We start from the raw sequence: 22,387 nt of genomic DNA, 5'->3' as shown, positions 1-22,387 counted from the left end.
ACATACATGGCAATGTGGCTTGCTGCCTCCATCCCCCGTCACCTATATCTGGCATTTCTGTAATTTTTAACATTTAGATTACGTAGTATCTGATATATTTTGGTGGAGGGGAGTTCTGCTTTCTTTTAATCACTGAAGTTAGGTGCTTTTCTTCTTTTTTCTAGTAGAACTATTTAAGGCTTTACATTTTTCTCTAACTTCAATTTTTATATGGTGTATTTTCATTATCATCATTATGGCACATTAAAAAATTTCTATTAGGATTTCTTCTTTAATCCATGATATTTAGAAATGTGTGTTTAAATTGCCAAATCTGTTGGGAATCTTTTATTTATGCTTTTGTTACCGGCTTTAATGTCGTTGCCCTATGGTTGGATGACATGATCTATGTGATATTACTTCTTTAAGATATGTTGAGCCTTTGAAAAATTATCTTACTTCTCATTTTAATCCAGCTTTTGCAATTCAGAGCAAAGCAGTTCTGATTTATAAACTCAAATACTTGTCCCTTTTCCTTCAAGACTCAGTTATTAATACTTTCTCTTTTTTTATTGAGCAGGACATATTATTAGTTGTCAAGGTCATATCTGTTCATTTACTGGCAGAATCCTGGAAGCAAGTTGATTTCTAGAGTTTCATTAATTATTCTCTTTTTTCTTTAAATAGGAGTATGCTGTGAACTGCCATGTGATCACCTGGGAGAGGATTATCAGCCACTTTGATATATTTGCATTTGGACATTTCTGGGGCTGGGCCATGAAGGCATTGCTGATCCGTAGTTACGGTCTCTGCTGGACAATCAGTATTACCTGGGAACTGACTGAGGTAAGAAGGAGGGCATGGGGGTTACCCAGACGGTTTCTCCGTGGTAGGCTGGTCTCGACCTCCTGACCTCAGGTGATCCACCCGCCTCAGCCTCCCAAAGTGCTTGCATTACAGGCGTGAGCCACCACAGCAGGCCTCCATTACTTTTAAAACGGAATCCAAACTTCCCACCCTGCTTACGAGGCTCCAGGTTCACTGGCCCTTGCCTGCAGCCTCAGCCTCATCGCGCCTCTCTTTTGCCCTTGGTGCTCCAGCTGCCTCTGCTGTCTTCCTCACCACAGAGTCCTGGGATCATAGGCAGGAGCCACCACGCCCAACCACAACATCGAAGTTTTGAGAGGACAGAGCCCAACCCATCCACAATAGTGCCCAACACTTTACATATGCCTTCTAAGTCCTCTCAACAAACCGGGAAAGGTGGTGTATACAGATTCTCATTGTACAGATGGGGGAACCGGAGTGCAGAGCTTTGCTTCCTTTGGTGAGCCAGGATTAGATTCTAGATATGAAGCCCATGTTCCTGCCTTTATGCCACGTTCCACCTCTGAAATCCAAGCGTCTTTGGAGCCAGTGCTGCATAGGCCTTCTCGGCCTCACTTACTTCCCCCTCACACCGCAGACTGAGCATCTGCTATACTTTCTTTCCCTGCTTCCCAGTGCCTGTGGTCGCCAGGCCCTATAGAGTTCTGCAGAGTCTTCTAAGCACCCAGGTCTTCCACTGAAGTCTCTTCAGACCTCTGCTCCCACTTGTCTCTAATCCACGGTCATCTCCAACTGAATTGCTTGTCTCTTCCCTTTACACTATTTACTGCCAAATGATCCTCTTCAAAACCCACCAGACCAAGGCTCTTTCCTACTCAGAGCTCTTTAGTGTTTGTCTATTACTCTTTTTTTTTTCTTTTTCCTTGAGACAGACTATTTTTAGTAGAGACGGGATTTTGCCATGTTGGCCAGGCTAGTCTCGAACTCCTGACTTCAGGTGATCCTGCTTCCTCAGCCTCCCAAAGTGCTGGGATTATAGGTGTGAGCCAGTGTACCTGGCCTCCATTACTCTTAAAAGAGAATCCAAACTTCCCACCCTGCCTACAAGGCACCAAGTTCACCGGTCCCTTGCATGTAGCCTCAGCCTCATCGTGCCTCTCTTTTGCCCTCAGTGCTCCAGCTGCCTCTGCTCTCTTCCTCACCACAGAGTCCTCCCCACTGCTCTTCCCTCTCTTCTTGCCCTTCACCTGCTAACAAGCTGTCTCCAGAGCTCAGCTCTGGAAGGCTATCCCTGCCCCTCCATTAGTTGTGCTCCATCTTTATACAGCTGGAAATAGAACACCTCACCATTCTCCTTTGAAATGCTCCTCACATGTCAGACACTCTCTCAGTGTCTCTTTTCTGCTAAACCTTGTGCCTCAACAGAGTAGGGCCCATGCCTGTGTATTCCCAGACCCAAGGACTTTGCCTTACACACGGCAGATGCTCCATAAATCTTCAGTGAATAGAGGAATGCAGCCCCCTCCTCTTTGGGCTTGGGTCTGTTGGGACCCATCTCACCTCCAGAACCTGGGACCTTCCTGGAAAGTTCCTTAGGCTGGAGGATGTTCTCCACATCCCACTCTCTTATATAGTTTTGTTTCAGCAAATACGTGTCATTGACTTCTGCTGAAGATTCTCTCTTCTCTCTTTAAGGGCAAAAGTTAAGGCTGCATCTCGTGGCTTGGAACCTGGGAATACACTTCAAGGGTAGTACCATGTTAAGAATGCAGCCACAAGCCATCACCTGCAGCAGCTACTCTGTAGCTTCTTGGCAGCATGTTCATTGAGAACAAAATGTTTCTCATATGTATATATCGTTCATAGCTTACAAAATGCTTTCATGAATACTGTTTCATCTTTGCAGTATTTATTATATTACTTCAAAGTTTTGTAATTATAGGTTTGTCTCCTTCCAGAGAACTCACAGGTATTGTCTTAGTAATTTCACCTTCTCACATTGGGCCTCCACAAGGCAGGGCATGCTATTCTGAATACAGCGGATATGCCCCTGGTTTTGGACAAATTGATCTCTGGGGGACTTCTGTTCCACCCTTGATCTTACTGTTCCCCCTTCCTGGAACGCCCACATCTTCATCTTCATCTCCTGAAATCAGTCATTCTTGTCCTTAATGTTCCCCCTCCAGTATGTCTTTCTTGCAGAAGCCTCTCCAGGAAAGCTCCATAGGCTGAAGGAAGTTTCAGCCTCAGTCAGAATGAATGTTTTGTTTCCACCATACTCCATTTATGTCACCATTGTCACACTTTCTTCAGTCTACCATATTTCCTGATTCTGGTTATCTGAATAAACATCTGATCCCAGCACTCTGGGAGTCCAAGGCAGGCGGGTCATGAGATCAGGAGTTCAGGACCAGCCTGGGCCAATGTGGTGAAACCCCAGCTCAACTGAAAATACAAAAATTAACCAGGAGTGGTGGCGTGTGTCTGTAATCCCAGTTGCTTGGGAGGTTGAGGTAGGAGAACTGCTTGAATCCGGGAGGCAGAGGTTGCAGTGAGCCAAGATTGTGCCACTGCACTCCAGCCTGGGCAACAGAGCAAGACTCCGTCTCAGAAAAAAAAAAACCACCCAACATCTGACTCCTCCCATTGAAATCAAGACCCTTCACTTTCTTTTTTCTCATCACCTTGCACATCATGGGCACTTAATAAAAGATTGTCATTACTGTGAATCAGTTGGTGTGAGATTTCCTATTAAGCTGCCATGCTTCCTACTTCATGTCATCAAGAGCTGACTGTTCTTTTACAACATACTCACTGTGTTACCTAAATATCTAGGGGATATTTTTGAAATGCACAACTTGAATTCTCCAGCTGCCAATTTTGAGAATATGCCAATGCTTTGTCAGGTTGGAAAATTTTCTCCTTTTCCCCTCCCAGATCCTTGTCATGTTGTCATTAGTCAATGCAATTAATTGGTAGTACTTTTCAAGGAGACCCGCCTTTCTTTAAAGCCCTGTGTCAAAAGAGAAGAGCTGTTTAGATATGTGCTGTTTGTTTGCAAGCCATCCACAATATAAAAAAACAAGAAACAGACTGCAGAACCTGTTCCTGTTTTTTTTTTTTCTGTACATTAGGAAAAAATGAAATGTCAAATACTTTTTCTAAAATAATGGACTATTGAAAAGGAAATGTATCTGTCTGCATGGTACCCCAGTTTCGTTTGTTGATCCAACCTGGGCTCTTGTGTTTCTCAGCTCTTCTTCATGCACCTCCTCCCCAATTTCGCTGAGTGCTGGTGGGATCAAGTCATTCTGGACATCCTGCTGTGCAACGGCGGCGGCATTTGGCTGGGCATGGTCGTTTGCCGGTTTTTAGAGATGAGGACTTACCACTGGGCAAGCTTCAAGTGAGTTGCCTTCTTTTTGGATATTAATCACAGGTTTTCATGATATAGATTCAATTGTTTTGGTAGGAATCAATTTTAGCGAGGTCTTTGCTGATAAGGAATAAATGCCATGTTAATAACTGAAACTCATAAATGATTATAAACCTGACTTCAAGCATTTGTCCAGATAATGCTCAATCATTTATTATTTTTTCTGTCTCACTCCAGGTATTCAGGGGTTTCTAACACTACCCTCTTGATTTCAAAGATTTCTCGAATCCATCCCCTTTTTCATCCTGACTGCTTCAGCCTGCATTTAGACTCCCATCCCTGGATTAATTTGTCTCTGTTTCCAGTTAAGTCTTCCAGTCATTCCCACACCATTGCTTGAGTGAGCTTTTTAAGAACATCGGATTCATCATGTCATTCCCCTGTGATGGCTTCTCATGGTCCTTAGGATGTACATCTATTGCCTCAGTAGGGAAATCCTTTCTCTATACCCTCCCAGGCACCCCAGGGTCTGTTTATGCACACACTCCCCTCTTTACCCTGGGATTTGGCCTGTGTACCCATAGGCCGGCCTGATCATCCTTTTCTTCACTGACTCAGCTCACTTGTCATCCAGGAAGTTCTCTGACTAGTTTTAAGTTGCACGCCCCACTGTGCTTCCAGTGGACAGTCACGTGGCCGGCAATGTTTTATCCTGCTCCATTAAACTTGCTTCTCAGTTTGCAGCAGGAATCATGTCACTGATGAGGAACAAAAGAACAATGGTAGTGTTAACGAAAGTTGTGGTTGCTTCAGTTGTGTTTAAAACTTTGTTTACTTTATATAACGAAACAGCATTTTCCCACATCATTAAGTGTCGTGGACCGTCCGGGACGGGTAGGCACGTCTGCCCAGGGGTCTCTCGACCTGCAAGAGGGTCCCAATACCTGGAAGAGGGAGTGCGCCTGGAAAATTAATAAAGACAGAGAGAGAGACAGCGAGGCGTCTGGAGGGCTGATAGGCTGTGCCTAAACAGCAAATTTTATTTTTCAAAGGCCAGGAATAAATACACTTTCTTGACTCTGGTTTACCTCATAGTAAGAGGAAATGCAAATGTATGCCTCACATGGCCTATACAATAGAGAAGTCAGATATGCGATCAATGGTTGTAAAAAGTAACAAAATTTTCTACAATCACAAAGTTTGTTTCCAAACATTATTCACAAAGCTTGTTTATATCCAAACATTATTCCTCCTGGCTGCAGGTATCTCTGGTTTGACCTTGTTTTAGAACTGAAATGTGAAAAGGTTTTTTGGTTTTGCTCATCAGAATATCTTTTAATCAGATTCTCCTTTGTCTACTCCTGACTCAACTTAACTCAACTTCCCCATTCAGGAATCTCTGAGTCAGGAATCAAAGCCATCCCTTATGGTGGCATTTTGCTTTGCAAATATCCACAGTTAAACCATTATCTAGGGTACAAGGCAGTCAGGTAAGTAAAGGTTAAAACTTATACTTAAAGAGTCATAAAAAGGTTAAAAGCAGGAACTGATTGCCGGCAGGGGGTCACTCGGTCTAGCAGCAACGCATAGTTTTAGGCCCAAACGATATTGTGGTTGATATTAGAAACTGATCATTCATCTTTCAGTTCCTATATTTCTGGATAGCTCGACTGCCTCCAGTAGGAAACTGTGTTTGGGATCAAACTCACCGTATAGTGAGACTCACGCCTTTTACGGGTCTCACACGGGAATGTTCCCCACAATTAAGTACTGTTCTAAAACGTGATTGGACTTCTTTGTACTTCAGCGTATGGATAAACCATGTAGTATTTAGCCAGTTCCATTGTATGGTTGTTCAGTTGTTTCAGAGTTTTTGCTTTTATAAAGAAGACTGGAGTGATCATTGTTGGACATCTATCTTAGTGTGCATCTCTGTGTGCATTGTTGTTTTTTGATCAATAAATTCTTAGAAATAGAGTGTACCAATTTGTAATCTCACCTGTAACACACCTCATATATATGTGTATCCATTTCACTATTTCCTTAAACTATTGTTTAACGATTTAACTATTGTTAAACCGTTGTCGACTTTATCACACATGAAATGGTGTGATACTGGATTTCTATCTATTTCTATTGGATTTTTCCTCTTTTATTTGTGCTTTCTATAAGCTTACTAACACTTTGCCATAAATGTGACTTTATTTTCCATTTTGTCATCCCCCTTTTTTTGTTTGTTTTTCTGAGATGGAGTCTTGCTCTGTAGCCCAGGCTGTAGTACAGTGGTGCAATCTCAGCTCACTGCAGCCCCTGCCTCCCAGGTTCAAGCAATTCTCCTGCCTCAGTCTCCCAAATAACTGGGACTTCAGACACATGCCACCACACCTGGCCAACATTTTTGTTTTTAATAGAGAGCGGGTTTCACCATGTTTGCCAGACTGGTCTCGAACTCCTGACCTCAGGTGATCTCCTGCCTTGGCGTCTCAAAGTGTTGGGATTACAGGCGTGAGCCACCATGCCCAGCCTGTCATCCCCTTTTAAACTAGTTTGTGGTGGATTTTTTATTTAAACATCAAAAATAATGTTAATCTTCTTGTTTAGGTAAATACTAACCAGTATTTTCTTCTAGTTCTTTAATGGTTTTACTTATTTTAAGTATTTAATCTGTCTCAAATTTATTTTGGTATATGATGTGAGGGTGAGATTTCCCAATGTTTTTGCCGTTAATTAACAGTTTTTCCCTTCCTATTTATTAATAAACCTTTCTTTGGCCACTGACTTGCAAGGACACTTTTTAATATATTTAATTTTAATTCTAATTTTTTATTTATTTATTTTTTTGAGTTGGAGTCTTGCTCTGTCACCCAGGCTAGAGTATAATGGTGCAATCTTGGCTCACTGCAACCTCCACTTCCCAGGTTTAAGCGGTTCTCCTGTGCCAGCCTCCCCAATGCCTATAATCCCCAACTGGCACTACCATGCCAAGCTAATTTTTGTATTGTTAGTAGAGGCAGGGTTTTTCCATGTTGGCCAGGCTGGTCTCAAACTTCTGACCTCAGCCTCAGTGATCCACCTGCCTCAGCTTCCCAAAGAGCTGGGATTATAGCCATAAGCCACCGCACCCAGCCGCTTTTTAATATATTTAAGGCAGTATTTAACCTAACAAAAATAGTAGCCATGCTTCAAGTATTGCTCCAACCAAGCTTCACAAGCATTATCTCATTTGAGCCTTATGTCAGTTCTGGGGGTAGACACTGTTATTCTCTTCATCTTAGGAATGATGTGATACTGAGGCTTAGGTTTAGTAATTTGCCTAACGACACACAGCTAGCAAGCAGCTGAGTCTGAATTTGCACCAGGATGTCTGCTCTCTTTTTTGTTGTTGTTGTTGTTTTTGAGACAGAGTCTTGCTCTGTTGCTCAGGCTGGAGTGCAGTGGCACAATCTCGGCTCACTGCCACCTCTGCCTCCCAGGTTCAAGCGATTCTCCTGCCGCAGCCTCTGGAGTAGCTGGGGCTACAGGCACCCGCCACCACACCTGGCTAATTTTTGTATTTTTAGTAGAGATGAGTTTTTGCTGTGTTGGCCAGGCTTGTCGTGGACCGTCCGGGACGGGTAGGCACGTCTGCCCGGGGGTCTCTCGACCTGCAAGAGGGTCCCAATACCTGGAAGAGGGAGTGCGCCTGGAAAATTAATAAAGACAGAGAGAGAGACAGCGAGGCGTCTGGAGGGCTGATAGGCTGTGCCTAAACAGCAAATTTTATTTTTCAAATGCCAGGAATAAATACACTTTCTTGGCTTTGGTCTACCTCATAGTAAGAGGAATGTAAATGTATGCCTCACATGGCCTATACAATAGGGAAGTCAGATATGCGATCAATGGTTGTAAAAAGTAACAAAATTTTCTACAATCACAAAGTTTGTTTGCATCCAAACTTGTTTATATCCAAACATTATTCAGGAGACTTGTTTATATCCAAACATTGTTCAGGAATCTCTGAGTCAGGAATCCAAGCCATCCCTTATGGTGGCATTTTTCTTTGCAAATATCAACAGTTAGACCATTATCTAGGGTACAAGGCAGTTAGGTAAGTAAAGGTTAAAACTTATTCTTAAAGTCATAAAAAGGTCATAGCAGGAACTGGTTGCTGGTAGGGGGTTACTTGGTCTAGCAGCAACGCATAGTTTTAGGCCCAAACGATATTGTGGTTGATATTAGAAACTGATCATTCATCTTTCATTTCCTATATTTCCGGATAGCTCGACTGCCTCCAGTAGGAAACTGTGTTTGGGATCAAACTCACCGTATAGTGAGACTCACGCCTTTTAGGGGTCTCACACGGGAGTGTTCCCCACACAGGCTGGTCTCGAACTCCTGATCTTAAGTGATCTGCCGTCCTCAGCCTCCCAAAGAGTTGGGATTAGAGGCGTGAGCCACTACGCCCAGCCTCAGAATGTCTGTTTTCTTCAACACTGCTACAATGTACTTCTTGTTTTCTTATGCTTATTCTTTTTTTTTTTTTTTTTTTTTTTGAGACAGAGTTTCGCTCTTGTTACCCAGGCTGGAGTGCAATGGCATGATCTCGGCTCACCGCAACCTCCGCCTCTTGGGCTCAGGCAATTCCCCTGCCTCAGCCTCCTGAGTAGCTGGGATTACAGGCACACGCCACCATGCCCAGCTAATGTTTTGTATTTTTAGTAGAGACGGGGTTTCACCATGTTGACCAGGATGGTCTCGATCTCTTGACCTCGTGATCCACCCGCCTCGGCCTCCCAAAGTGCTGGGATTACAGGCTTGAGCCACCGTGCCCGGCCTTCTTATGCTTATTCTTAAAATATTGACTTCAGAATCATTTTGTCCAGTTCCCAAGAAATACGTCTGACTAATAAACAACAACAAGAAAATCCTATTGGGTGTTCTTTAAAGTAATATTAAATGTACAAATGAATACAGATTAAATTGAATTAAGCTCTTTTCTGTATTAAATATTCTGATTCTTGATCATGCTGCATCTCTATTTATTCCCATTTTCTTCTCGGTCTTTCCCTGCACTTTGCTATTTTTACAATACAAGTCTTTTGTCGTTCTTGTTTATTTTTGGATAGTCTCTATTTTTCGCTGCCATTGTGCTGCAGATCTTCTTGCTGTGATGTTTTCTCAGAACGAGTTTGTTGGCGGATAGGTGGGTGGATGAAGGAACAGCGCTGGTTTCGTCACTCTCCCTGCTCCCTCTCACTAGAGCAGAAGGCCTGATTAGTTGGTGCTTGTGCTTTCAAGTATTTAGCACAATGTTGTGGAGACATAAAAGTTCATGACATAAATATTCGTAGAATTAAAGAGTCTTTTCCAGTTATTAAATAATATTTATTATACCGTGGGTTTTGGCTCTCCTGGACTAGTACAGGAAGGGCTGGAATCTACGCCCACCCCTGATGCTGTGTCTGTCAGCCACTTGCTGTCCCTGAGTTTTCATGTCCTCACTTGTAAACTGTCGGACTGTTTGGTTCTTTCATGGGTGTATGAAACTTGTAATTGAGTGATTTTGAGGATTAAAATTAAGAAAGGTTAAATACCACTGTTCATCAACCCAAACTGTTCACTTCTCTGGGGAAGAAACAGGGTAAAGAAATGATGTGGGTGATCCAAGAATATGTAGTGTGTGCAGTTTTACTGGGAGACAAGCAGTGGGTGAGAACAGTCTCCTTGCTGCCCTGTGCCTGTCATCAGTGAAATTCCCCACTGAGTGTGCTGCTGTCACCTTTACCTATAGAAATAGAGAAGACCTTTGTTTTAGCTCTTGTTATAACAGTCATCCAGGCACAGGGTCTTTTCCTTGTGCTTTGTTTCTCCCCCCTGCCTTGTCTCTGGATTTTCACTGGAGCCATTCTCTTCTTCAGGGACATTCATACCACCACCGGGAAGATCAAGAGAGCGGTGCTACAGTTCACTCCTGCTAGCTGGACCTATGTTCGATGGTTTGACCCCAAATCTTCTTTTCAGAGAGTAGCTGGAGTTTACCTTTTCATGATCATCTGGCAGGTATTTTTTCAGATGCCCAGAAGTTGGGGAAAAAAACAAAACTAAAATAAAATTTTTTAAGGAATTTAGAGTTAATGTTAGTTTACATTGCTTTCCAGCTCCATACTTCATAAGATATAATATTCTGCAGCTGGCATGTAGAATAGTGATATTATTATGCCCAAGGTCTTGCTTTGTTGTGAAGACACTTTTAAAATATAGATCTTTGAATTACAAATTAGAAACAGATTAGACTCCGCCAAAAAATGTGTGTCTAGTATCCATCATCCAATGAGTTAGGCATTGGATCGCTTTTCAGAATGATCGTTTTCAAGACCAAAGGAACAAATAAGAAGGTTTTTCTTACATTACCAATTCAGTGTCTATTGGTTACAATTGTTCCTCAGCTGTTACCACTTTGGGTAATCTGTAGCATGCTAAATGAGTGCTGGGGAATTGGAGCCTTTTGCTGAGTCCTCCAGAGTGTTGCCCTCTGTGGAGAGAAGCTGTATTTCCAAGAGGCACACTTCACGACGGAAGTGATTCCAGCAGCCCAGCATCTTGGCAAAAGCTTATCAAGCATCTGTGTTTTTGAGAGAGAGCGATTTTTTTTGATGCTCCTGGCCCCAGGTTGTTTCACAGCTTTTGTAGACTTGCCAAAGAAAAATCAGCTTTTGCCTGAAAGATCTTTCAGAATCATCAGAAATTATGTTTGGACACATAAATACAAAATAGTCCCAACATAAGGAAAAAATTAGCAGATGTCACTTCTAGGACATACTATCTTCCTCTTTCACACAGAATTAACAATGCCTATCTTAATAAATGGAGTTTATGCAACAGAAGTGTGTGTGTGAATAAGTAATCACCATGGTGTGGAGAGGTCAGTATCTTTAAAAACAGGACTATAGATGGATTGGGATTAAGCTTTGCCTTATCAGGCGCAATGTCATGAACAGCAGAAGGTTTCTTTCATTAGAAGGAGGAATGATTGGATTTGTCAAGGAGAGTAGTATAGTGCCGCTAGGATGGAACCACCTGGTGGTATGCCATGGAGCACACTGTTCCCATGAGTGTGAGCATTGCACTGGGATCAGCTCTCTATATGTGATATTAATTAGTAGACTACTTTTTATTTTGCGTCCTTGAGGTCAGTGCTATAGGAAAACAACATGCATTTTGTGTAATTGAAATGAACCTGCCTGTCCATGTACTGTGTTCTCCAAGCGCAATGACCTTTCCATAGTTTCTACCCCTTGTTTGCTATCTGGAGCCACGCTCCAAGCAGAGAGCAGCCACATCTCAACCACAGGACATTTTGCGCTGCCAAGGACTGATCTTGATGAACTGCATGAGGATACTAACCTCAGGGAAAAGTACTGCTGCTTTCAGCTGAAACTTGGACCAACTCTTTACACCCACTTTTAAGGGCTGCCTTTGGTGGAGGATGTGCTCTGTCCCAGGCGTGTGCTGCACAAGTCCATCCTCATCTCTCAGATGTGTTTTGTTTTGTTTTGTTTCTTTTTGAGACAGAGTTTCACTCTTGTCACCCAAACTGGAGTGCAGTGATACAATCTTGGCTCACTATAACCTGCAACCTCTGCCTCCCAGGTTCAAATGATTCTCCTGTCTCAGCCTCCTGAGGAGCTGGGATTACAGGCACCCACCATCATGCCTTTCTAATTTTTGTTTTTTTAGTAGAGACGGGATTTCATTCTGTTGGCCAGGCTGGTCTCGAACTCCTGACCTCAGGTGATCCTCCCACTTCAGCCTCCCAAAGTGCTGGGATTATAGGTGTGAGCCACCGCACCTGGCCTCAAGTTTCTTTTGATTGTTAAAGAGCTTACTTATCTGCAGTTGGAATTCTCTTAGACCTGGCTTGACTTCTGTAAGGCAGCATAGGTGTTCCATGCCACAGGTTTGCTTTCATGACTTCTGTGTGCTCAAAGCATTTCTCTCCTGACTAGCCCAGTGAATCACACATGTGAGCCTAGTAATAATCATGCAAATCAGGAAACATGACAAATAGCTGATATCCTGTGTTCCCATTGTTCCCTGCCCATATTGTACTGGCTGTTAACTAGTTTGAATAGCAATCCTTGGAAGACCACATCTATTCTCTGAAAATGCTTTGAACGTACTAATTATTTTTAATTGCAGAATGTCTATTTAAGGACTATAGGATTTTGAATTAGCATGAGGTACCAGGTTGACTATTTCTCTGTCTTTTTCAGCTGACTGAATTGAATACCTTCTTCTTGAAGCATATCTTTGTGTTCCAAGCGAGTCATCCATTAAGTTGGGGTAGAATTCTCTTTATTGGTGGCATCACGGCTCCCACAGTGAGGTAATTCTGCACAAGTCCAACTGTCATATGAGAACATTAACTTGCTTTAGATTGTCCTGTTTATCATAAGGAAAGTCACATAAACTAGCAGATTTTCCGTGAAAATACCATCATAAAGAATTCTACATCCAGAATATGAAGAAAATGTTTTGTTTTCAGATACCAGGAACATTAACAAGACTTTTAAAAAAGGGAAGCAGAAAAGACAAAAAGAAAACAAAAGTGAAGAAAAAGGGCAGCACTTGATCAACAGCACACCAGTAGTACTACCCATTGTTATCGGACTCCTTTACAGTCTTGGACTGCTGATCTTTTTTTCTCCTATAACATATTAGAAAAAATTAGCAGCATAGTGATGCTGAGTTTTTTAAAAATGAGATTGCTGGAAAAATGGAAACTTTTTATGATAGAGCTGAAGTCATAAATAACATTATTTTTTGAACGAGACTTTTAGCTTTTCAGACCCAATTAATTTAATTTCCTTTAAAAAAGGCCCTTCCTGTAGTCCTCCAGGACAACTGAGATAAGTTTGAGTGTTCCTACTGTTATTCCCCTGGATTCATGTGGGGCCCTAGAGGTGAGGCTTATTCAGAGACCATCCCTCATATTGACTGGCCCCAGTGCAGTTCAAAGCAAACATTCTCATTTGTTTCATTTTTCCTATTTAGAAATGGCATTTGGGTTGTATGACTAATATGGAATACTGGCGTTAATGAGTAGCAGTACCAAAGATCTGCCAAAGATACAAATAGAGTCTAAGCAGTTAAAAGAGTTAGCTTTTCAGAAGCTGTAAGATTGCTTTTTTTTTTTGAGTCAGAGTCTCCCTCTGTCACCAGGCTGGAGTACGGTGGCGTGATCTTGGCTCACTGCAATCTCCGCCTTCTGGGTTCAAGTGATTCTTCTGCCTCAGCCCGCTGAGTAGCTGGGATTACAGGTGTGTGCCACCACACTTAGCTAATTTTTGTAATTTTAGTAGAGACGGGGTTTCACCATGTTGGCAGGATGGTCTTGATCTTCTGACCTCGTGATCCACCCGCCTTGGCCTCTCAAAGTGCTGGGATTAGAGGTGTGAGCCGCCAAGCCCTGCCTTATTTCACTATTTTTAATATGCTTGAAAACCCCATAAGCAGCAGGCCTCACCTGCCAAGGATGGTAGATGTACACCTTGGTGAAACAGACCTTCCAGCCAGCACCTCTTCTTGTCATCATTCATTATTACCAAAAAAATAAAAAGAAAAGAAAGAAAGAAAAGAAAAACTCTGCAGATCCTGGTTTCAACAAACCAAATAAGACATGTCCAAGTCCTGAGGAGTTAAGCTTAACATTTCCATCTGTTCTTTTTGTTATGACCAAAAAGGAAAAGTAGAGTGGGTGAGCCAGCAGCCCTTTGAAACTCCATAGATAGGTGGTCTATTGCGGTCAGTAGCTCATAAGTCCTGTTTTTTTCTCAATGGTTTGGAGTCCTCATTTAATATGTAATTTAATTTGAGACTTTACAGTTTTTTTCAGGCAAGATTCACTGCAGCTCTTTCATAAAATTAAGAACAATCAATAAAGTCAGTAAGAGTGGAAAGAATTTTCTTCTTAAAACAAAATAGCAAATCACATATGATTTAACATGAAATTTCAGTATTAAACATTCCAAAACAAAAACAAGACACTAAAAATCCAATGTTTTGAACTCCTGAGAGATTCTCAAAATTTTACAATACCCTATGGATTTCTCCACAATTGTCTTTGTTTGAAAATCAGGCGCTTCCTGTGCTCTTACACTGTTTAAGGCAGTTCCCATGTAAAGAGATTCTTTGACAAGGTGCCTGGAAAGCTGGACGTGCTGCTAATGGCTTTTAACATAGCCGTCCCACTTCGCAAATGCCAGGCCTCAAGAGAAGAGAGCGTTTAGAGGCTTCAGTATAAATCGTACACACCACATCTCCAGCTTCTTCCTTTTCTATTAGACTTTCACACGAATCTGCTTTGAGAAGATATTCGAGTGAACATTCTTTTAATCTTATAAAGTACAATGTAAGGAGATGGGTGCAGTTAGAAGGGAAAGTGGCTGAAATGATAAAGACATATTAGTTATTGAGAATATGAAGTTAGAGGAAAAGCTACATTCTTTATAATCAGAATCTTCACTCTGGTCTTTGGGGCAAGGAGACAGTAGTTTATGGATGACCTTCAGGTATCCGTGAATCCCCTGAACTTCAGTGCAAAATGTTATGCCTGTGTCGTAGCTTTCATCAAATCCTCAAAGAGTCAGTGACCCCAAAAAGATGATGAGTTCCTGGTTCAGATGCTGCTGCTGAAGGGGTAGATTGAGTTTTCAGGGCTACTTACAAAGCTCCAAGCCATGCTGTCCCACACAGAAGCCTCTCACCACGTGTGACTGTTGAGCACTGGAGATGTGCTCAGTGCACAGTGAAATGCATGGAAGCTACACACCACACTTTGAATAGCTGGGGCCAAAACAGAATATAAAATACCTTATTATAATGTTTTCATATATTCATTTAAATATTTAAAATATTAATAAAATGGATTTATCTCTTCCTTTTTACTTTTTTTTAACATGTCTGCTGGAAAATTTAAAATTGCATTTATGGCTTGTATTCTATTTCTACCGGACGGTGCTGTTCTGAGCTTTTCAACACCATGTCATTGCCTGTTTTTTCTGAATGTGTCAGTAACATTCCAAGTCACTGGCATTCAATGCCGGTGAGATGTAGCTGGAGTCCCATTCCAGTTTCCAAAAGCCAAATATCTGTGTATTTTTTGCCTGGTTGCAATCGGCAAGCTTTGTCCTGGAGACAACCAGAGGAGACAGTCAATGGACAGTGCTGCTGACTCTCTGGAGTCACCTCCACGGAGCTAGACGTGGAAACACCCGCCTGGGGTTGCTTTGGGCAGGGCTGTGGGAATCTTACCACTGAATCCAGACTACCTTTGCCAATAATCTGGCTCTTTTTAGTTTTTATTTTATTTTATTTTTTTATTTTTAGGCTAGTCAAGTGAAGCAGTGGGAGTGGAGAAGGCACAAAGAAATAATCAGTTAGTTGCAAACACTCCGGCACTCAGACCAGACAATAATCTGGCTGTTTAAATGATACTCCCCTCCCTCCAGCCTAACGCCAATGCCGAATCTCTAAAAGGAATGTTTCAGCAGGCACTGGCTTTCTCTTCTCTTGAACAGAACTAGACCAGGCAGCTTGACATGGGACAAGGAGGGACATCAAATTCACTCTGTCAGAGGGATTTGATTATGTCCTGACTTGCTGGTCTTCCAGCAGCGCTCAATGAATTCCAACTTTGTTCTTTCAGACAGTACTACGCTTACCTCACCGACACACAGTGCAAGCGCGTAGGAACACAGTGCTGGGTATTTGGGTGAGTAATCTGTTATTGTGGAGATTTAAAAACCACTTACACCCTAAATTTCTTTGGGCATTTCTTGACCCTGTGTTAAGAGCCTTTTAGTATACTTTTTCAATGAAGGCAAGTGGACAAGATTTTATACACAACACACACACACACACACACACACACACACACACACATACACACATGTCTTTTTATCTTTAATATTCCCTTTTCTGATTTAAGTTAAGAATAGTTACTTGGCAAATTGTGAATCAAGAGTATAGAAATGACTCTCTTCTTTTGGCTGGGTGTGGTGGCTCATGCCTATAATCCCATCACTTTGGGAGCCTGAGGCAGGCGGCTCACTTGAGTCCAGAAGTTCAAGACTAGCCTAGCCAATATGGTTAAACCCTATCTCAAAAATTAGCCGATCGAGGCTGAGACAGGAGAATCGCTTGAACTTGGGAGGTAGAGTTTGCCGTGAGTCAAGATCGTGTCACTGTACTCCAGCCTGGGCTATAGAGCAAGACTCTGTGTCAAACAGAAAGAAAAAAAAAAAAAGAAATGGCTCTCTTTCTTTTTTTTTTTTCAAGATGGAGTCTCCCTCTGTCCCAGGCTTGCCCAAGGGTTCCACCTCCTGGGTTTAAGCGATTCTCCTGCCTCAGCCTCCCGAGTAGCTGGGATTACAGGCATGTGCCACCACAGCCTGCTAATTTTTGTATTTTTAGTAGAGACGGGGTTTCATCATGTTGGCCAGGCTTGTTTTGAACTCCTGACCTCCTCATCCACCCTCCTCAATCTCCCAAAGTGCTGGGACTACAGGCGTGAGCCACCGGGCCTGGCCTTGGCTCTCTTTTTTTAAAAAAAAAAAAAAAAAAAAAAATTAGGAAATCACATGGTATTTCCCACAAACACCTATGAGACTTTGTTTTATGAAATACATTAGAGAGAAAATGGGTTGGTTGCATTCCCTCTAGATGTATCTTGAGTTTGGGAGGTCATCCTGTCATGGACTGACCCACACCCCATGTTATTGTCTCATCAAAAGGACCCCTTGAAATAGCTGCTTGCTATATACTGAAGTATAACTTTATTATGCTAAAGAGAACTCACACAGCAGCATGGTCACAATGGTCTTGTTACAGATTCAAACATTATATCTTAATTTATTATTTAACTGATGAGAAAGAGACCTTAGGTTATCTAATTTAACCTCTTGCTGTTAAATATGAGAACCTCTTGAATATCTTAGGTAAGCTGTTTTTCTACTTAACATCAGCAACAATTTACCATCCTGTTTAGTGACCCAAGTTCCAGAGACATTCAGCAAATCTGGATGAAGTTCAATCCCCCAGGTGGCTTAGCTTCAAGACCTAATCTAGGTTCTAAATGGAGTGTGAGAGTATAAAGAAAAATTGAGGAAAACCTATTGTAGAGAACAAATGACTTTTAACAGATTTTTAAACCGTACATTCTTCCAATTAAAAAGTAATACATGCACAATGTTAAAAATTCAGAAAAGGATGTAGAAGAAACTAAAGATCACCCAAATAAATCAACCATTTAGATATAATTGTTGTTAATATTTTAATGTGGTTCCTTCCATTTTTCTCTATGTGTGTGTATGTGTGTGTTTCCAGCTGTCATTTAGATTCTAAAGGGTGACATAGTTTTAAAGGCTAAAAATGTTGATACTCAGGTTAGATTTAGGCAGGTTCCTCCTGACCCCTATAAGACTAAGGGCCATTGTTATCTCTTTCTCATAAGTTCTATGGTATAAGCGGATTTTCTTTTTCTTTCTCTCTCTCTCTCTTTTTTTTTTTTTTTTTTTTTTTGTTTTTTGAGACGGAGTTTTGCTCTTGTTGCCCAGGCTGGAGTGCAATGGCGCGATCTCAGCTCACCGCAACCTCCGCCTCCCAGGTTCAAGCGATTCTCCTGCCTCAGCCTCCCAAGTAGCTGGGATTACATGTGTGCACCACCACCCAGCTAATTTTTGTATTTTTAGTAGAGATGGGGTTTCTCCGTGTTGGTCAGGCTGGTCTCAAACTCCCGACCTCAGATGATTCACCCTCCCAAAGTGCTGGGATTATAGGCGTGATTTTCTTAACCCAAAGTGGTTGCAGCGTAAAGGGTGATGATGGCTTTGGTTGCCTTTGTTCACGAGACAGCAGGAGGGAGAATTTACACCTCTCCCGTATTTCTGACAGAGCAGAGGTGGTGCTCCTGCTTTATGCGTGAGGACCCTGTGTCCTAGAAGAAGGGATGTGGGCCACTCCTAAAGGCTTGTCCAAGGAGGAAGTAGTCTTTTCTGCATGTGAGCTCTTCTCTCCGCTCACACATTATTTACACGTGCATTTTGCTTTCATATTTAAAAGTCCTTAGCAAGGTCTTATTATTTCTGCTGTGCAGTGGGTTTTTTTCCCCACAGAATTGTATCCATTTACCTGTTGAGAAAAGTAAGTGGGTCAGAGGAAGAAGTCGTGTCATGACAAAGTTTCTCTCTAATTGGACAGCCATAAAGCACCATCCTTATAGTGGGAGAAACAGCAAAGGTAAACTCTACCGTGGTGACCGATGCCTGTAATCTCCGCAACCTAGGAGGCTGAGATGGGAAGATCGCTTGAGGCCAGGAGTTTGAGACTAGCCTAGGGAACACAGCGAGACATTGTCTCCACGAAAAGTTTTTTAAGTTAGCCAGGCATGATGGCACGTACCTGTGTTCTGCTACTCTGGAGGCTGAGGCAGGAGGATCACTTGAGCCCAGCAGGTCAAGGAGGTTGAGCCTGCAGTGAGCTGTGATTGTGCCGCTGCACTCGCACCCCGACGCCAGAGCAAGACTGTCTCTTATAAAAAAAAAAAAAAAAAAAAGGAGAAAAGGAAACTATGCCAAAGAGTGGTAAACACTGCTCCAGAAAGTTGTGCCTCGTTTGAAAGTGATTACAATATAGTGAAATGCAAAGGAGAGATCACTGGGCTAACGTAGTGTGCAGTACTGAGAATTCAGAACTTCCGGAACAGTGTGATATCGAGATTGATGAGTCTTGTAGGATCCAGTGAGCTGTGCTGAAAAACAGTAAAGCCCTCCTCATAAATCACACCCAGTGGATCCTCCTGTGTGTGAACAACTGTGAGAGCTGCCCCCTGCACGGTCTACACTGCCAGCCAGGGAAGGGGAAACAGGAGCCACGGCCTCCCGCTCTCCTGACCCCGGAGGTCACCCCCTTCCTTCCTCGACCCCAGCTCTACCTCACTGCCATTTTGCCTTTATTTCCTCTCTCCTATCAAAACAGAAAACGCTTAATTGTGTGGTTTCCTGAAATAACTTGTTTTTTAAAATCACTAGCTGCTTTATAGCTTTCTTTTCACTAATTTTGGAATGATCTCAGACTTTGGCAAGGTGGAGAAATGAAAGGGAGCAGTGCCCCAAATAGTGGCATTCCAAATGTTGCCTTTTGGGAGGGGGAAGGGGGAAGTCAAAGGTGAAACGGGACCACCCGCCTGGGGGTCTTCCCACCACTCCAGGCTTTTTCTCCTGAAGACGGTACTTTCTCTTCTGTAAAGATGGTATCCTCAAAGTGTTTTTATGAATTACTGTTGTAACTAAATATATGTCATCCCAACAGTTGGGTCACATATTGCGCTTTTAACCTTTTTTTTCTGTTTTTGTGGGGGATGGAGTCTCTCTCTGCCTCCCAGGTTGCAGTGATTCTCCTGCCTCAGGCTCCCAAGTAGCTGGGACTACAGGTGCGCACCACCACGCCCAGCTAGGTTTTTTACATTTTTAGTAGAGACAGGGTTTCACCGTGTTAGCCGGGATGGTCTCAATCTCCTGATCTCATGATCCACGCACCTCGGCCTCCCAAAGTGCTGGGATTACAGGTGTGAGCCACCGCTCCTAGCCTTAAACCTTTTATACTTAAAGTATTGCACTCAGCCTGTAATCCCAGCACTTTGGGAGGCCGAGGTGGGTGGATCACGAAGTCGAGAGATCGAGACCATCCTGGTCAACATGGTGAAACCCCGTCTCTACTAAAAATACAAAAAACATTAGCTGGGCATGGTGGCGCGTGCCTGTAATCCCAGCTACTCAGGAGGCTGAGGCAGGAGAATTGCCTGAACCCAGGAGGCGGAGGTTGTGGTGAGCCGAGATCGCGCCATTGCACTCCAGCCTGGGTAACAAGAGCGAAACTCCGTCTCAAAAAAAAAAAATAAATAAATAATAAATTAAAAAAAAAAAAAGTATTGCACTCAGCAGAGACAGGGCGCCATTCAGTGAGGGCACGGGACCCCTAACAGGGAGAAAGCAGCCCTGTGGAAAAGTCGGCTTTCTCTATTTAGATGTCACATTATGTTCTTTCAGCTTGGTGAGAGTTTTGGGGCCAGACTGATGTGAACAAATTCCCCAGGTGTGGGGTTTATGTCATCTTTATCTTTGTCTTTTCCCCACTCCACCCTGATTAGGGTTGAGCTTTTCTGCCTCAAAAAGAGAGTATTGGCCCAGTTTAAATGGAAGCAGTTTTATCACCTGGTCCTGGGAGGAGGGTGGCCAGGCGTCGGCTGGCACAGCAGTGCGTGGTTACTTCTCTTCCCGGGAGTACATGGGGTGGGCCCTTGTGGGAGAGTGAGCCTTCCCTGCCTGAGGGCCCAGGACTGCACCCTGCCTCCCCGAGGCAGCCCGAGCTGCTCCTCGCCCCACCGGCTTCCTCGCCGCCTGCTATCCTTCCTCTGCTAGTGTGTCCATCACAGTAAGTTCCCAGCTCTGCTGCTCTCCAAGGTCAGCTCCAAACCAGCCAGTCCTTTCCCCATCCCCATCCTCTTCTCGTATCTTCTGCACAGAATCTGCCTTTTTCAGACTGTCGTCTTCCCTCTGCTCCATCCATCATGGATTTCCTCTCACTTTTCTGTTTTCAGTTCCCTTTGCTGGCTTTCTCCTTTCTACCCCTCTCCTCCTTACAAATCCTCATACTTGTGCTTTTGTTCCATTGTTCTTCCAGGCCCATAGCTCAGGCTTTCTCTCTTTTTAAATTTTATTTCTTTTGAGACAGGGTCTTGCTGTGTTGCCCAGGCTGGAATTGAGTGGCAGGATCACAGCTCACTGCAGCCTTGACCTCCCAGGCTCAAGCAGTCCTTCCAACTCAGCCTCCCGAGTAGCTGGGACTATAAGCACGCACCACAATGTCCAGCTAATTATATTTTAGTTTTTGTAGAGATAGGGTTTCGCCATGTTGCCCAGGCTGGTCTTGAACTGCTGGGCTCAAGCAGTCCTCCCACCTTGACCTTCAAAATGCTAGGATTACAGGCATAGGCCACAGTGCCCAGCTCAGACTGTCTATCTTAAGGGTAGATGCAGCTATTAGCCTAGGAAAGAGAGATTTAAAGTTGAACTGAGTAAAGGGACCTATTGCTGAGCTGTGCAGAGGAACCCCCAGTCCCCCCGGGGGTGAGGAGGTAGGAGGAGATAGGTGGTCTCACACTGGCAGGCTTAATACAGACTCGCACTGTGTCCAGGCCTCTGGCCTCTGCTGTAGAAAAGCATTGTTAGCCTTCTGGAAGGGTGCTGTTGATTAGGACTCCCTCTAGTGGGCCAGAGGTAATGGTGGGGGCAGTGGCTGGTGGTTAAAGGAGCCCATGTGATCTTTGGGTTCCCACCACTGCTCACCATCTCCACAGCCCCACCCGGGTCCCCGCACCTGGATGAGTGCAGGAGCCTCCCTGCTTCCGCCCTTGTCTTCTCACGCAGTTCTGTTCGGCCAGCGGAAGGTACTCGAATGGTCATCACCACGCTGTTCTCAATAGTAAAGACCTGGAATCCACCTACGTGCCCATCAGTGATGGAGTGGATAAAGCAAATGTGGTACATAGATATCATGGAATAATGCATAGCCATAAAAAAGAAGGAGATCATGTCCTTTGTGGCAACATGGGTGCAGCTGGAGGCCATAGCCCTAAGCCGGAAGAGAAAACCAAATACCACATATTCTCACTTAAAAGCGGGAGCTAAATATTGAGCACACATGGACACAAACATCAGAATAATAGACACTGCTGACTTACTAGGGAGGGGGGAGTGGGGCATGAGTGGAAAAAGGACTTGCTGGGTACTACGCTCACTACCTGGGTCCAATATACCCCATGTGGCAATCCCACACCTGTACCCCCTGTATGTAAAATAAAAGCTGTTTTTTTTTTTAGAGGGAATCTTGCTCTGTTGCCCAGGCTTTAGTGCAATCTCAGCTCACTGCAACCTCCACTTCCCAGGTTCAAGCGATTCTCCCACCTCAGCCTCCCAAGTAGCTGGGATTATAAGTGCACATCACCATGCCTGGTTAATCTTTTGGTATGTTTTAGTAGAGTTGTGGTTTCACCATGTTGGCCAGGCTGGTCTCGAATGCCTGACCTCAAGTGATTCACCTGCCTCGGCCTCCCAAAGTGCTGGGATTACAGGTGTGAGCCGCCACGCGCAGCCAAAGCTGAAAAAA

General features: G+C 43.4%; 1 protein-coding gene across 3 annotated transcripts in view; it reads left to right on the top strand.

Moving 5' to 3' along the window:
* Positions 1 to 22,387, top strand: part of PTDSS1 (phosphatidylserine synthase 1) — a 74,233-nt gene that overhangs the window by 34,623 nt on the left and 17,223 nt on the right. For 2 of the 3 annotated variants that reach the window (XM_039464623.2, XM_039464624.2), the window contains exons 5-9: positions 667 to 825; positions 4,062 to 4,213; positions 10,081 to 10,222; positions 12,436 to 12,548; positions 15,870 to 15,935. In XM_039464623.2, the coding sequence (XP_039320557.1) occupies positions 667 to 825; positions 4,062 to 4,213; positions 10,081 to 10,222; positions 12,436 to 12,548; positions 15,870 to 15,935 (632 nt within the window). The remainder of the gene's footprint in view (positions 1 to 666; positions 826 to 4,061; positions 4,214 to 10,080; positions 10,223 to 12,435; positions 12,549 to 15,869; positions 15,936 to 22,387) is intronic. The other variant, XM_074386834.1, reaches the window with a different exon arrangement.

The sequence above is a fragment of the Saimiri boliviensis genome, chromosome 15, assembly GCF_048565385.1.
Source record: "Saimiri boliviensis isolate mSaiBol1 chromosome 15, mSaiBol1.pri, whole genome shotgun sequence".
In the NCBI taxonomy this organism is placed as follows: Eukaryota; Metazoa; Chordata; class Mammalia; order Primates; family Cebidae; genus Saimiri; species Saimiri boliviensis.
The sequence above is the reverse complement of the archived record's forward strand: the minus strand, read 5'-3'. Positions and strand labels throughout refer to the sequence as shown.